Here is a 15,683-nt window from a genome sequence, read left to right as displayed (position 1 = left end):
GGAGATCAGGTTGGTTTGGCACGATCTACCTTTTGTAAAACCATGTTGTATTTTGTCCCATTTACCATTGACTTCAATGTCCTTAACTACCTTCTCCTTCAAAATTTTTTCCAAGACCTTGCATACTACAGATGTCAAACTAACAGGCCTATAATTACTTGGATCACTTTTTTTCCCTTTCTTAAAAATAGGAACTATGTTAGCAATCCTCCAATCATACGGTACAACCCCTGAGTTTACAGATTCATTAAAAATTCTTGCTAATGGGCTTGCAATTTCTTGTGCCAATTCTTTTAATATTCTTGGATGAAGATTATCTGTGCCCCCCGATTTAGTCCCATTAAGCTGTTTGAGTTTCGCTTCTACCTCAGATATGGTGATGTCTACCTCCATATCCTCATTCCCATTTATCATGCTACCATTATCCCTAAGATCCTCTTTAGTCTTATTAAAGACTGAGGCAAAGTATTTGTTTAGATATTGGGCCATGCCTAGATTATCCTTGACCTCCACTCCATCCTCAGTTTTTAGCGGTCCCACTTCTTCTTTCTTTGTTTTCTTCCTATTTATATGACTATAGAACCTTTTACTATTGGTTTTAATTCCCTTTGCAAGGTCCAACTCTACTTGACTTTTAGCCTGTCTCACTTTATCCCTACATATTCTGACCTCAATAAGGTAGCTTGCCTTACTGATCCCTCCCTTCTTCCACTCCCTATATGCTTTCTGCTTTTTCTTAATTACCTCTCTAAGATGCTTGCTCATCCAGCTTGGTCTACAACTCCTGCCTATGAATTTTTTCCCCTTTCTTGGGATGCAGGCTTCCGATAGCTTCTGCAGCTTTAATTTAAAATAATCCCAGGCCTCCTCTACCTTTAAACCCATAAATTCTTCATTTGTGGACTGCATGAAGGGGCAAGTGATCTCTGCACAGACCATCTCTAGATGGATAACATCCTGAATCAAGACTGCATATGAGATAGCTTTGGCTACACCTTCTCAGCGAATATGGGCTCACCCCATGAGGGTACAAGCAACATTGATAGCATTTCTCAGTGACATTTCCATACTGGACATTTGCAGGCAGCCATGTGGTCATCCATACATATATTTACAGACCATTAAGCTATTACCGCATCTTGCAAAGCAGACACAGGTCTCGAAAGGGCAGTCCTGTGATTTCAGTAGACTCTAAGACCCGCCTCTGGATTGTCACCTAAGTAGAATACACATCTGCATCTACTCGAAGAGGAAGAAACAGTTACTTACTGTAACTGTGGTTCTTTAAGATGTTATGTAGACATATATTCCCCTCTGTACTGGTGTCTCATCTTACAGGCTTGCGATATGAAGGAACTGAGGGGGGTGGGTGGCAGCACCACCTCACATAACCAGGGGAGGGGCCACAGCCATGAGGTCTGAGCACCGCCCCTCTATGGTAGTGGTTCTTAACCTTTCCACATTACTGTATCCCTTTCAGGAGTCTGATTGTCTTGTGTATCCCAAGTTTCACCTCACTTAAAAACTATTTGCTTACAAAATCAGACATAAAAATACAAGTGTCAGAGCACACTATTACTGAAAAATTGCTGACTTTCTCCTGTTTACCATATAATTATAAAATAAATCAACTGGAATATAAATATTGTAATTACATTTCTCTGTGATACTTGAGACTGTTTTTCACTTAGCCTTGTCTGAAGCCCTACCACCAAGGGCTGAAGCATGTAGCTTAGCTTCACGGGCTGCCCCTGTAGTGTTGGGTTCTGGGCAATTGTCCCACCTGGCACCCTGTAACACCTGCCCTGAACTTGCGAACCTCCTACTTCCACTGGGTTTGAGTAGTGTAAACTAGTTAGGGAATGAGAGAGAAACCAGAAATCTGGGTGAGTGAAATGGGCTTCCTGGAGAACACTGGCTTGGATGATGAGCCACTGAAGCTGGCTACAAACTTCCTGATTTTCTAGCATACATGGGTGGGAAGGAGGTTCTGATCCTGGCCACCTGGAGAACATAACAAAAATATTCTTTGATGAATTTTATATCAAGGAGTATTTTTGACTATTGCTCACCTGTCATTCTGGTCTTTAAAATCCTCCTGCTTACTTTAGCCCACCAGGGGGAGGCGTAGTACGGATTTAAGTACATGTTGGAAATAAATCCTGAGGTTCTAACACGGATTCTCCCGCTGACCTTGGCAAATCCTGTCACTTCTGCTTCAGTTTTCCCATCTATAAATGGGGTTAATACCTATTTCTTGGTTTCTCAACCTGGGAGTCGTGAGTAGGTGTCAAGGGGTTGTGACCTCCCTGCCCTTCCCTTATCAGAAAAACAGTAGGGAGGACCAAGTCTGGCAAAGCTTGAGAAACAATGACCTATCTCATAGGGATTATTATTATTATTTATATTAGAGGAGTGCAGAGGGTCCCCAGAGAGGCATCTAGGAGCCATACAAACATGGTAAAGAAATTTAAATTTAGTTGCTGTGCAGGATTAGTTACCCCATAAAATGCTAAGTAATATTTTGTTTGCAGTGTTCTTTTAGCCGTGTTGATCTCAGGCTATGAGGGAGACAAAGTAGGTGAAGTACTATGTTGTATTGGACCAACACAGACCTGTGTAGTTCAAAAGCTTGTCACTTTCACCAACAGAAGTTGGTCCAATAAAAGATAGTACCTCACGCACCTTGTCTCTCAAGTAGTATTTTGCCATAGACCTCTTTCCATTCCCTTCCTCTCGTCTCCTAGCAGTCTGCTGTCTCTTTTTATCCAGTCTCATCCCCTTTGGTGTAGGAGTTTTTCTCCATCTCGAACTCTGGAACTGTATCTTCTTTGCCTCATTGACTTCATCCATACCTCACCTGATGGAAAAAGAAATCTTTCTACCTATACATCTTCATCTCTCTCTTGTTCTGTTGTTTTTATTTCTCCCTTATAACAGCCTTGTGTAAATCTGTAAACAGTTTGGAAAGACAGTTTGTATGAAAATTCCTAACAAAGTAAAGTTGTATTGCCAGCTAAAAATATTAGGATGAATATTTATTTTTTAATCCAAGGTATTAAGAGGGAAGATAGAAGAAGAAGGTTACCATAGGATCATTGACAAGGGTTGCTAGGGAGACTTTGTCAAAAGACATGACAGGCTAGAGCACTAGAGTGGTAAATCCATTCAAAAAAATTCAATATAAATATGCATGGAGATAAAGGATGAAGATGAGTGCTGTGCTTGTAAAAGTAAAATCTAAGTAAACCACAGAGCCCAGTTGTAATCACACTTACGTCTATTTTTTTCTAAGTGTCCTAGAAGCTCACTTGGTAATTTCCCTGGGTATGGAGGACAGAGAAATGGAGGTTCTGGTTGTCACAATTGACAAAAAAGCAATGATCCATTTGATCTGATTTCAGACCCAGCATAATTCTGCCATGATATAAATAGGAACTAAGCTTGATTGATTGATTTATTTAGTAAAAATCACACTAGAACAGCCTTTTTGTTAGAGGACAGTAAGGTTATTGAAGATCCAATGAATATGTAGACTTTTGTGCTCTCTGTAAAGTGCCCCATGCAGTTGGTTCTTGCATTTTCCACATGGTATAGTTATTTTTTACCTCACTCTGAAAAAATGAGCAGGAATAATCTTTTCCCATTGTAACAGATGGATTTTAATCTGTCAAATAACATAACTGATATAGAATAGAAATAATGGTGCGAGAAAACTATACAAAAAAGATAGATGGAGCTTGACTCAACCTAACACCTAAAAATGACATTTGAAATGCTAGGGCTTTGAGAAAGGAAATTTGGAAGTAGATCCACATGGCAGGATGTTAGATGATACAAGGGACAATGGCCTCTGTACAGAGAATAGGCACTATTACACTTCTTCTCCCAGATGGAACACCTTATCAAACTATTTACTGTGGAATATCTGATGTAATGCATTCTTTTACTTTTAACATCAAAAATAGTGATAGGCTGGGCTCTGAGACGGTGGGAGACCAAGACATCCAAAACCAAAGAAGATGTGCCACTGGACAGCCAACCGCAAAAAAGGAGAACACGCCATATAGAAAGTTAAGGCTGTAACTTCAGTTAAACACATTGTGAATATATCTGGCTTAACTAGTAACATAGTGAGTAAAAGCAGTGTGATTCAGACCATTTATTTTGCTTCAATCTGGTATTTCTTTAAATTAAATCTTGTTTAAAGATACTACTTGAGAGTCTTAAACGTCAGGAATTTCATGAAGACCCTTCCAGGGAAGATGGAACCTACTGCATTGGGGAATCCTGACAAACAGGGCCTGAACTAAGGGACCCCCCTCCCATAAGATGTTACAGGGATTCTGTCTGAATGATGTCTAGTGCTCATGGAAAAGAATACAGCTTAAGGAGCTAAAGGTAACACATGAGAAGTTTCTTGTAGGAGCCTGAGGACAGACACTGTGGGGATTTGGTCCCTCCTAGACTACTTGGTTTTTTGTTTTGTTTTGTTTTAATTTAATTTAGTTAAGGTACTGTTTACAGGATCATTTTGCTAAAGTGCTGTGTGTGTTGGCTCTTTAAATAAAAATGAATTGAAAAATGTAGCAGCAGCCAAATAATCACAAATTTATGCCAGTAGGTCCAGTTCCAAATATTTGGTTGGAATAATGATGTGATAATACCATCTTTGACCAACTTCCTCCAAACATACAGCTGTGAGCCACAGGGAAATCCCACCCTCCCCAGGACATAAAGAACATCATCAGTACTCTGCAGAAGCTGTGCAGTAGAGATAGCATTGTACCATGAAAAATCCCTACCCTGTGTAGAACTGAGATTGGGGGCAGGGGAGATGTATTTCATTTTAAAAAAATATTCACATGTAGCAAACTGCTCTCGGGGCAAGAGGCGTTTCTATTTTTATGAAAAAGCAACTTGTATGGGCCAGTGCTTGGTCCACAAACCCTTTCTGTTAATGTTTGCAAAACTTCTGATGTGGAACAAAATCTACATAATCACCTCACGTTTATATAATTTCTCCCGCATGATGCCCAAACACCTTAGGCACCCACCCCGACACACAGATGAGAATGTGGTAGATACTCTGTGCTAGCACTCTGACAAAATTGGGGTGTGTGTGTGGTTGGGGGTTATCTGAGGAAAAAACTGATTTAGATGCAACTACGAGGAACACTTAAGATGGCCCAATGTAGATGCCTCCCTAGGGATTTAGTCATGAAAATGGTGTTAAACCAGTGTCATAAGACAAATGATCAGGACCTCTGTTACATCTCTTCAGCAAGATGCCTGCTCTGCCTGCACAGTGTTCCCTTAGCACCATGCTGAGATGCCAGAAGTGTCAGCTTTTGAGCCATGAGCTAGGTTATCCCGAAAGCTTATCAATACAATGACTAAATCCCACACTACTTAATTTACAAAAGCATAGTTCATAGCGTTAAAGAAAAATAAATCTGAGTTGATACATTGTAATATAACCATATTGATTAGATGGTAGTGGAAAGATGCTTTTTTAAACAAGTGAATATATCTGTTCCTTAGTTGGGAATTGATTCCCCAAACCAGAGAGGAAAATATTGGTAAAATGTATGCAAATAAACAAACAGAGGTGAACGTAGCAGAGTCTGAATGCAGAAAACAAGCATTTCCTTGATTTACTTCTGACTGTTCATTTCAGAAGCTCACTGACACACCTATGAGAGAGTCAATTTATGCTTGAGGCTCTATTCAAAATTGGAAATCACTTTTTAAAAAACAAGCTACATATTTATATCCTTCCTGCTTGAAACGCTATAAACAGATTGATTTCTAATGTGAACAAAGTCAGAGTTTCATTCTGTGCTGCACATGTGAAGAGTTATTAGGCCAAATTCCTCCCTAGTGTAATTCAGTGTGATGATACAGTAGGAATAAATGTGACTTGCTGTCATTTAATAAGGATCACAAATACACTTGAAACAGCCATTTTTAACCTAAAGCAGATGTCCGGTAAATAAATGAGTTGGTAAATCACAACAATGCATGCAAGCCAACAGGGTATTTGATCTTGAATATTTAAATTTTTCAATCATCCTCATGGTTCAGTGCTTGTTTACTGTGTTCTCGATCAGCTGTTCCTGAAGAGTCAATCTCCCACGTCAGGGACACTACACACTGCAGTTTGGGACCCAGCTTTGGGGATTACATGCACTGTGAAGAGGTGCCAGTAGTAAATTGAATAAATTAAACTTTTACAAAGATTTACCTTGTTAGTAAAAAGCCCCTGGCATCCTTCTGTTAGGTTAACAGTGGAAATCAAAGTATAGTGCACATTAGGTAAAAGATTAAATCAGTGATGAAATAAAGCACATATTTAATACGTGCTCTAAATTTGAAACTTTCTCATAACTGAAGGTTTAACAGAAAACAGTTAATGGGAAGAGACTCATACTTCAGGCTAGGACAGTGGGGTGGGAGGAGGTATTGTTTCATATTCTCTCTGTATATATAAAGTCTGCTGCAGTTTCCACTGTATGCATCTGATGAAGTGAGCTGTAGCTCACGAAAGCTCATGCTCAAATAAATTGGTTAGTCTCTAAGGTGCCACAAGGACTCCTTTTCTTTTTGACTGAATATAGGAACAGTTACAGGCCTCAGCCTCTTGTTAAACTTAAATTAGAAAAGTAAATCCAAGATTTAGGCTTCAGACATACAAATTGAGACACAGTTCTGTCAATCTAAATTATGGATTTATACATAGATAATTGCCTACATATCTTGAAATTGGTCATTAGGATTGACGGTACTGATGGGCTAATTTTACAGTGAAATGCTATACAGTATTTAAAATCCCCTGAAGGGTGGAAAAATTGGCTGATTCCTTCCACTTTTTGGAATCACATTTGGTCCCTCTTTTCTCCATCTTAGTTAGAATCTGTATTTATTTATAGATACATTTTAATTTTTTCTAGCATTATTTCAGAGTTCTGTTCTGCTCTTACTAACTGCTTCCTCTCAGGTAATTCTAAGTGTGCAAGCAGGAGGAAGTAACCAGGGGGACAGCCAGTCTTGATTCTGACTAACAGGGAGGAACTGGTTGCAAATGTGAAGGTTCAAGGAAGTTTGGATGAAAGTGATCATGAAAATATAGATTTCATGACTCTAAGGAAAGGAAGGAGAGCAGCAGAATAAGGACAATGGTCTTTAAAAAGGAGATTTAAGCAACTCAGAGGACGGGTAGGTAGGATCCCATGGGAAGAATATATAAGGGAAAAAGGAGTGCTGGCAGTAAGGTACAAGTGCAAACTATCTCAATGCGAAGGAAAGATAGGAAGTACAGTAAGACGTCAAAATGGCTGCACCAGGAACTCTTTAACTATTTGAAAATCAAAAAGGAATTCTACAAAAAGTGGAAACATGAACAGATTGTTAAGGATGAATACCAAAGAATAGGACAAGCACATAAGGACAAAATCAAAAAGGCTAAGGCACAAAATGAGTTACATTTAGCAAGGGACATAAACATAAGAAAAGATGCCATAAATACCTGGAGCAAGAGAAAGACTAAGGAAAGTGTAGGTCCACTACTTAGTGGGGAGGGAGAGCTAATAATGGAAGACATCAATGCAGCGTAGCTGTTTAATGACTGTTTTGCTTCAGGCTTCATTTAAAGCCATATCTACACTATCACTTATGTCAGCAAACCTTTTGTCACTCAGGGATGTGGGGGGAAAAAGCCACACCCCTGACAGACATAAGCTTTGGTGGCATAAGCACTCATGAGCAGAGTGCTATGTCAGGGGGAGATGCCGTTGCCGCTCATTGAGCTGATTTTATGATGTCAGGGGGAGAACAGCAGCATAGTTCTATCAGTACAGCTGTGCCACTGTAAGCTTGTAAGCGTAGACATGGCTCAAATGGGTAAGTGTGATCAGATGCTTAACATAATATTAACAATAAGGGGAAGGAACATAAGCTTAAAACCAGTATATAAAGAGTATTTAAACAAGTTAGAAGTATTCAAGTTGGCAGGACAAGATGAAATTCATCCTAGGGTACTTAAGGAACTAGCTGAAACAATCTTGGAACCATTAGTTATTTTTTGGGGATTACATTCTCATAAAACTAGGGAAATGTGGTCTGGATGAAATTCCTATAAGATGGGTGCACAACTAGTTGAAAAAACATAGTAATTTTCTGTCAAACGGGGAGGGCATAGCTGGTGGGGTCCTGCAGGTTTCATTAATGACTTGGATAATGGAGTCTAAAATCTGTGAATGACACCAAGGTGGGAGGGATTGTGCAAGCACTTTGGAGAGGACAGAATTAGAATTCAAAATGACCTTGACAAATAGGAGAATTGGTCTGAAATCAGTTAGATGAAATCAGTAAAGACAAGTGAAACGAACTACACTTAGGAAGGAAAAATCAAATGCACAAATACAAAATGGAGACTAACAGGCTAGATGGTAGTACTGCTGAAGAGGAGCTGAGGTTTATAGTGGATCACAAATTGAAGTTGGGCCAACAATGTGCAGTTGGCAACTAGGCAAAATAGTCTAAGATATATTAACAGGCGTGTTGTAGGTAAGATATTGGCAGTAATTTGGTAGTGATGAGGCCTTAGCTGGAGTATTGTGTCCAGTTTGGGGTGCCACACCTTAAAGATGCAGACACACACAAAGGTGACCAAAGGAGAAAAACAAAAATGATAAAAGCTTTAGAAAATTTGAGCTATAATGAAAGGTTCCCCCCCCCCCCTCCAAAAAAAAAAAATCCTGGATATGTTTAGTCTTGAGAAAAGAAGACTGGCAAGAGATGCTGATACAATCTTCAAATACATTACAGGCTGTTACAAAGAGGACAGTGCGTAGTGATCAATTGTTCTCCAAGTTCACTGGAGGCAGAAGAAGAATGAAATGGCTTAATCTGAGACCAACATTTATATGCTACATTCTTAAAGTTCAGATGTTTAAGAGTGAGGTGACACATTGAGGCTGAAGAGAAACCCTCCAGGAGCAAACAGCTAAAGTTACCTTTCAATTGTTAGACATACTTGTGGCAACATAGAGACTAACAAATTTATTTGAGCATAAGCTTTTGTGGGCTACAGGCCACTTCATCGGATGCATAGAATGGAACATTAGTAAGATTTTACACACACATACACAGAGAGAGAACATGAAAAGGTGGAAGTAGCCATACCAACTGTAAGAGGCTAATTAATTAAGATGAGCTATTATCAGCAGGAGAAAAAAAACTTTTATAGTGATAATCAAGATGGCCCATTTAGACAGTTGACAAGAAGGCGTGAGGATACTTAACATGGGGAAATAGATTCCATATGTGTAATGACCCAGCCACTCCCAGTCTCTATTCAAACCCAAGTTAATGGTGTCTAGTTTGCATATTAATTCAAGCTCAGCAGTTTCTCATTGGAGTGCATTTTTGAAGCTTTTCTGTTGCAAAATTGTCACCTTTAAGTCTATTACTGAGTGGCCAGAGAGGTTGAAGTGTTCTCTGTTTGCCAGAAGCTGGGAATGAGTGACAGGGGATAGATCACTTGATGATTACCTGTTCATTTCCTCTGGGGTACCTGGCTCTGGCCACTGTTGGAAGACAAGATATTGGGCTGGATGGCCCTTTCGTCTGACTCAGTAGGGCCATTCTTATGTTCCCTCATCATTCAGAAGTATTAGTTACCATCATAGGACTCAACCACATCAGCCACACCATCAGGGGCTCATTCATCTGCACATCTACTAATGTGATGCTATAATGTGCCAGCAATGCCCCTCTGCCACATACATTGGCCAAACCAGACAGTCTCTATGCAAAAGAATAAATGGACACAAATCTGACATCAGGAATCATAACATTCAAAAACCGGTAGGAGAACACTGCAATCTCTCTGGTCACTCAGGAACAGACTTAAAGGTGGCAATTTTGCAACCGAAAAGCTTCAAAAACAGACTCCAACGAGAAGCGGCTGAGCTTGAATTAATATGCAAACTAGATACTATTAACTTGGGTGTGAATGGAGACTAGGAGTGGCTGGGTCATTACACATATGGAATCTATTTCCCCATGTTAAGTATCCTCATACTTTGTCAATTGTCAAAATGAGCCATCTTGATTATCACTACAAAAGTTTTTTTCTCCTATTGATAATAGCTCATCTTAATTAATTAGCCTCTTACAGTTGGTATGGCTAATTCTACCTTTTCGTGTTCTCTGTATATATATCTTCTTACTATATGTTCCATTCTATGCATCCGATGAAGTGGGCTGTAGTCCACGAAAGCTTATGCTCAAATAAATTGGTTAGTCTCTAAGGTGCCACAAGTCCTCCCGTTCTTTTTGCAGATACAGACTAACACGGCTGTGACTCTGAAACATTTCCATTGTTGCCGGCCATAGACATTTTAAGCACAAAAAATAGTTGTGGTCTTGTCTAGACACCAAAATTGCACCAGTGTAACTAAACAAATGCAGCTGTGTGGGTGGACACTTAAAGTGAAAACATGGGACTTTCAACTAACCTCTTCTGTAGCCTTAACGCTGGTGTTCCATATTAAGGATACACAAGTGCAATGTGTAACTCAAGTGCCCTGGTACCCACTGGAATTCACAGGTCCAAGATAAGCACTCCGACTCACCATGCATTGTGTGGGGAGAGATACAGAAGATCGGCAGCTCTCCCCTCAGCTTGTGAACACCTAAACTAGCCAGTAAAAAATGCCAAGGGGCAGGGCCTAACTCCAAAATGGAGGGAGATGCCTTCTCCTTTGCTCAGAATTCTGACACGAACCCTCAGCTGGAATTAGGCACCTAAAACAGCTTAGCTGCACAGGGGGTGGAGGGAGTAGAGAAGGAAAGCCTATTCCCTTTATAGCCCAGTGGTTAGGGTAGTCTCCTGCAACATAGAAGACCTGCTTTTAAATCCCTGCTCTGCCTGATTTGAAGCAGGGACTTGAACCCAGGTCTCCCACATCCCAGGAGTGCCCCAACCAGCTGGCTATTAGCTACTCTGCATCTCAGTCTCTTCCGAAGCTGTTCCACTTTGTAAAAATAAATATTTATTGGGCCAGAAAAAGAGAGAGATTGGTAGTCCGGTGGTTAGGGCACTTCGGCTATGGGAAGTGTGAGGTTCAAGTTCATGATATAAATCAGGGCTTCAAACTTGGGTTTCCCTCATCCCAAGTACCCTAGCCACCAGCCAGACCCAAAAATTCCCAGTCTGCTTGGAGCCTGCTGTCTCTTGTGCAGGTTAAGCATGCACTGAGCACATCTACTGGGACAGACCCTGCTTAGATTGACAATCCTGTTAGGGCATAAGTATGAGCTTCACTGCTGAGCAGCTAGATGACATTGCGCATACCCAACCAGTGAAAATTTAGGCACCTAGAGGGATAGGGGACAGCTGAGTGATGGTTTTGTAAATGTCAGCAGTGCCAAACTACTACTTTAGGCACTTCCGTGAATCTAGCCTCATGTTGCAAAGACTTCCCCGTCTGTTTGACCCAGACACCACCACCACCACCACCACCGTTTCATATGTTCTGTAAAGTGATACTAGAGCAGAAGAGATTTTATTTCACCCCATAGTGTAGAATGAATAGTCTGATTTAGCAAATTGTATAAAGTTGACATGGAAAACAAAGTTTATGCACCAATCAAGATGTCATTTTTATTAACTGGATTTTCCATTTCTGACACACACCGTGAATGTTTACACAATGAAGAAAGCCAAACATTGCTGGAAGCAACCGACAAGATCAGCTGATATTTCTGTACCCTCTTAACACACACATTCTTTCTTGGTGAGAAGTTATTTAATTCTGTTCTATTTTATTTTTACTGCTACACTTAAAATTCTGTGTCAAGATTGTCACATCTTAAATACAGATAAAGTTTCTAAAGGTACATTTATATATACACACGGAGAAAAATACAAGACTAATTGTTTTTCCACAATATTTAATTTATATGCTACCATAACTATATGCAACTTTTAAAGACAGGTTAAGGGGTACAAGAAACTGTTTACTCGCTCTAAATAGTTTGGTCCAATATTATTTTAATGTAGTGGTTATTCTCTCCCTTCCTTTTACATGACAACATAATATAACATACAACACATGCACAATCATTCACCTATGAACAAATGGATAAAAGGATAACACTCAGACTAACTTTTGTACACCCAGAAGTTCAACCAACCATACACAACTAATAAGGCTATAATACAGCTATGCAGCATAAATGGTCAACACTGCTGTTCTAAAGTGAGCACCATATATACATCTGTATATAAAAACATTGGAAACAAAATACACCTGGGGTTAGTTAAAAGGTGCCATTCCAAGGCTGTACATAATATCAGGAAAGTATTTACAATACTTGGAAAAAAAAGCTGCAATAGTTTATTGCCAATGCCCTTTATAAACTTTTCTCTTACTTTTAATATAGATGTTATGCTCACTGTCTGTGAACCACACATCTTATTTCTGGCCCTTTATAAGATCCCTGCTCAAAAATATCAAGCAAATGTGTTCTATGGCTTCACCCACACATCTCTTCTTGTAGCTTTCAGTTTATAAATATCACACTGACTGAACTGCAACTGTAGCTTAAAACTGAAAAGTTCCATAAAGTAAAATGTTTATCACTTGTTTTGTTTAGGGAGCAGAATGTATAATCCCTAGCTAGGCTAGCCAGTAAAAGTACTCGGTGCAATATAGATTGTCCTAATAAAATGTATCATACTAATTAAGAAAAGCCAGTGTGAACTACAGAGATTATGACCAAATGTAATGCAGTTCTTTGGTGCTCTACTCGCTCTACGGTGTCCATGAAATGCATTGTATTTGACCATTGTGTAAAAATGTTACAATATGCTAAACAGTGTAAACTCCTCGCAGACCATTCAATGTCTGGCTGGGGTGCTGCTACATAATACCACCAATTTTTACTAGCATTGCTTTGAAGACCCAGTGCACAGCATGAAAAAATAAAACATTCTTGCCCTTCCCAAAATTGGGAATCTGCAATATATTTTATTCTAGATAATAAAATTCCACAAAAAAGTTAGTTCATCTGGTCAAAAGTAACCTTTTGTACAGAAATATTCTAACACACGAATTTGCCATTATTTTAATGGCAATGGGGACACAAAATGGAAAAGCTAATAGCTTTAAAGAACGTGGAAGGGTATTTTCTTATGTGCCCAATTTTTAGTTTTTGTAAATACTGGACTTGATTTTAATAGAAAATGAGAGTACTGAGGGAAATTAACAAAACAGAATAAATACAGGAGACAACACAACATATTAAGTCCTGACAAGAGCCAAAAAGCCTAATGATGAGGAAAATTTTTATCGGACAATAATACTGATTAATTTAAATTTGCATCCAATTATTTAAACATTTTCCATTCTTTATTGCATTTTGAGATCTAAGGGTCACACTCAGAATAAGAAGTGCTAAAATATTTAAGGTAATTGTCATGATAGACTACTACTAACGGAAGTAATGTATACAAACTATTTATTTTCAGTTAGAATGTAAAAACTCAGAAGTAGACTTTATAATTTACCTTTGTTATATTAAAAAAGAAGATTGTCTGCTTGTAATATTAACACATTTCTATGGGAAAAAGCTGCCTTACAAATCTAGTTGCTTTTTAAAAAAATCTTGCCTATAGGAAAACAAGATCTTTTCAGTTTGATTTTGAGCCACAACTTTAACCATATAGCTTAAGACAAATAGGTGTGGGTTTAAAATCATAGTTTAAGATCACTAATTTTCAGTGCATCTTTGCTTTGTACAAGCCTTGGAACATCTGAAAGCTCCCTGAGGAGTTTTCAGTATCAAAACATTATTGCTTTGGTTCTGTTTCAGACACACAGAAGTATGCCACATATCACATATTTTAGATATCACAGAAGGTCAGAACAAGAATTAACATTTCACAAGCAAACAAAAGCTTCTCTCTCTCTCTCTAGTTTAAGTGCAGAATATGAAACTTCCAAGTGCTACATTTACACTAGGATCCAGATATACATTTTAATTTAATCCAGATCTTCCATAGTAAAATTATATGTGTAAAAATTACACAATAAAATAGTCTATTATGTTGGGAAAGAAAGATGTATTGGCTAGCAGCATGCACAAAGACCATGCATTGTCATACCATCAAGCAAACACAAAATTTAAATGTAATAAATAACTGCTCATAAAGCCCACTTTAAAATATTAAGACAAAAAAAGGGGTTCATTGAAATAAGGTGTTCACAGCTCTGAACAGGAAGAATGGTGTTGTCAAGTAGATTGAGCTATTAAGTCAGGTCACTGTCAAATGACCTGACAACAACTAGTTTGACTGGAGGTACACAGCAGTCCCTCCTTGGGGTTCCGCTGAATATTCACAGATATAGTCTTTTCACAGAGAGGTAGTTGTAGCACATTATTTTTCAAGTTCTTACTCTTTATCCGTTCCAACGCATTTGCTGTGTCTGACATTTGGTCAGAAAAGAATTTTATGCTGCCCAAAGATGAGGCTGGATTTGCACTCCCAGTAGAACTTATGCACATTTTCCACATTGATTTCTCTTGCACTTTTACACTGGAAAAGGACAGATTGTTTTGAGGATCAATAATGTATTTAGTGCTGCCATGAATCTGCGAACCTAAGCAAAGGCTCATCAATTTTAGGCTTTCAACCAGGTCCCCTGCACTTCTAGACGATAACTGCATTGAGTTTCCAGATCCAGCACATTTACGAGTAGAACCTGAAGTGTTATTAGTGCTACCACTGGAGCCTGTGGAGGGACTTCCCCCACTTTTGGTGTTATCACTAGGGCTTGTTTTGTCTACGCCTCCATTTCCATTGCTTGGTTTGCTCTGTCCACCACCGTCTCCTTGGTTTCCAGGTGGCCCTTCGCTACTATCCCGTCTATGCCAGGAGTATGTAAACCCACTATCTTTATCTAGCCGTCTCCTACTTTCTGAGTCATCATCACTAGTTTCTGAGCTACTGCAACTAGACCCCCGACCCTGGCTTTTCCTTCTGTGGTAGCGCTTATGCACTGTGCTCGGTGAAGCAATATTCATTTTTAACCTGCTGAGCTTCGGGGGCAAGTTCTCATCCATGTCAAACTCATCATCTGACTCCCCTTCCTCAAATATTTGATTGAGGACTGGTGCACTCTTCCTGGAAGTGAGACGATTTGTAACTGAAGGCTTGCGGCGCAAAACAACTTGAGTTGAAAGAGAAATGGGTTTCTTATCTTCTTCATCTTCCTCTTCATCTTCTTCTACTCTAAACAAGCACTTCCGGCCACTAGTGGTGGGTTTTAAGCTCACTGAAGGAACCACTGAAAGTGCTGGCCCAGCTAATTCAGGGATATCCTCTTTCTTTGCTGAATCGCCAAGTGCCTTACTTCTGTGACCATTAAGAACATTTTCAGCAGTGCGAGCTGGAGACTGAGGAACAGTTGCATGGGAGAGAGGAGAAGCTGTAAGGTCATCCTCCAGGTCCTGGGGTACATCGATTTTTGTTGGCCATGATTGCCTACGTAAGAGATTGTGAAGGGAAAAAAGAGTAAAATTAGATTTGACTGATAGCTTAAGAATACACAATATAAAATCGTCACAGTATAGAGAGATCATAAAGGCCACAGCAATTATCCTACTTGGCA

The 15,683-nt window shown here is 39.3% G+C and overlaps 1 protein-coding gene across 3 annotated transcripts in view; it reads right to left on the bottom strand.

Annotated features, from left to right (window-relative positions):
• Positions 1 to 11,657: 11,657 nt before the first annotated feature.
• SNRK (SNF related kinase) overlaps positions 11,658 to 15,683 on the bottom strand; it is a 75,868-nt gene continuing 71,842 nt past the window's right edge. For all 3 annotated transcript variants that reach the window (XM_077811217.1, XM_077811219.1, XM_077811218.1), the window contains exon 8: positions 11,658 to 15,556. In XM_077811217.1, the coding sequence (XP_077667343.1) occupies positions 14,338 to 15,556 (1,219 nt within the window). In that variant the 3' untranslated portion in view covers positions 11,658 to 14,337. The remainder of the gene's footprint in view (positions 15,557 to 15,683) is intronic.

The sequence above is a fragment of the Eretmochelys imbricata genome, chromosome 2 (assembly GCF_965152235.1).
Source record: "Eretmochelys imbricata isolate rEreImb1 chromosome 2, rEreImb1.hap1, whole genome shotgun sequence".
Classification (NCBI taxonomy): domain Eukaryota; kingdom Metazoa; phylum Chordata; order Testudines; family Cheloniidae; genus Eretmochelys; species Eretmochelys imbricata.
Note: the sequence above shows the minus strand (reverse complement) of the source record. Positions and strands in the feature narration are given on the sequence as shown.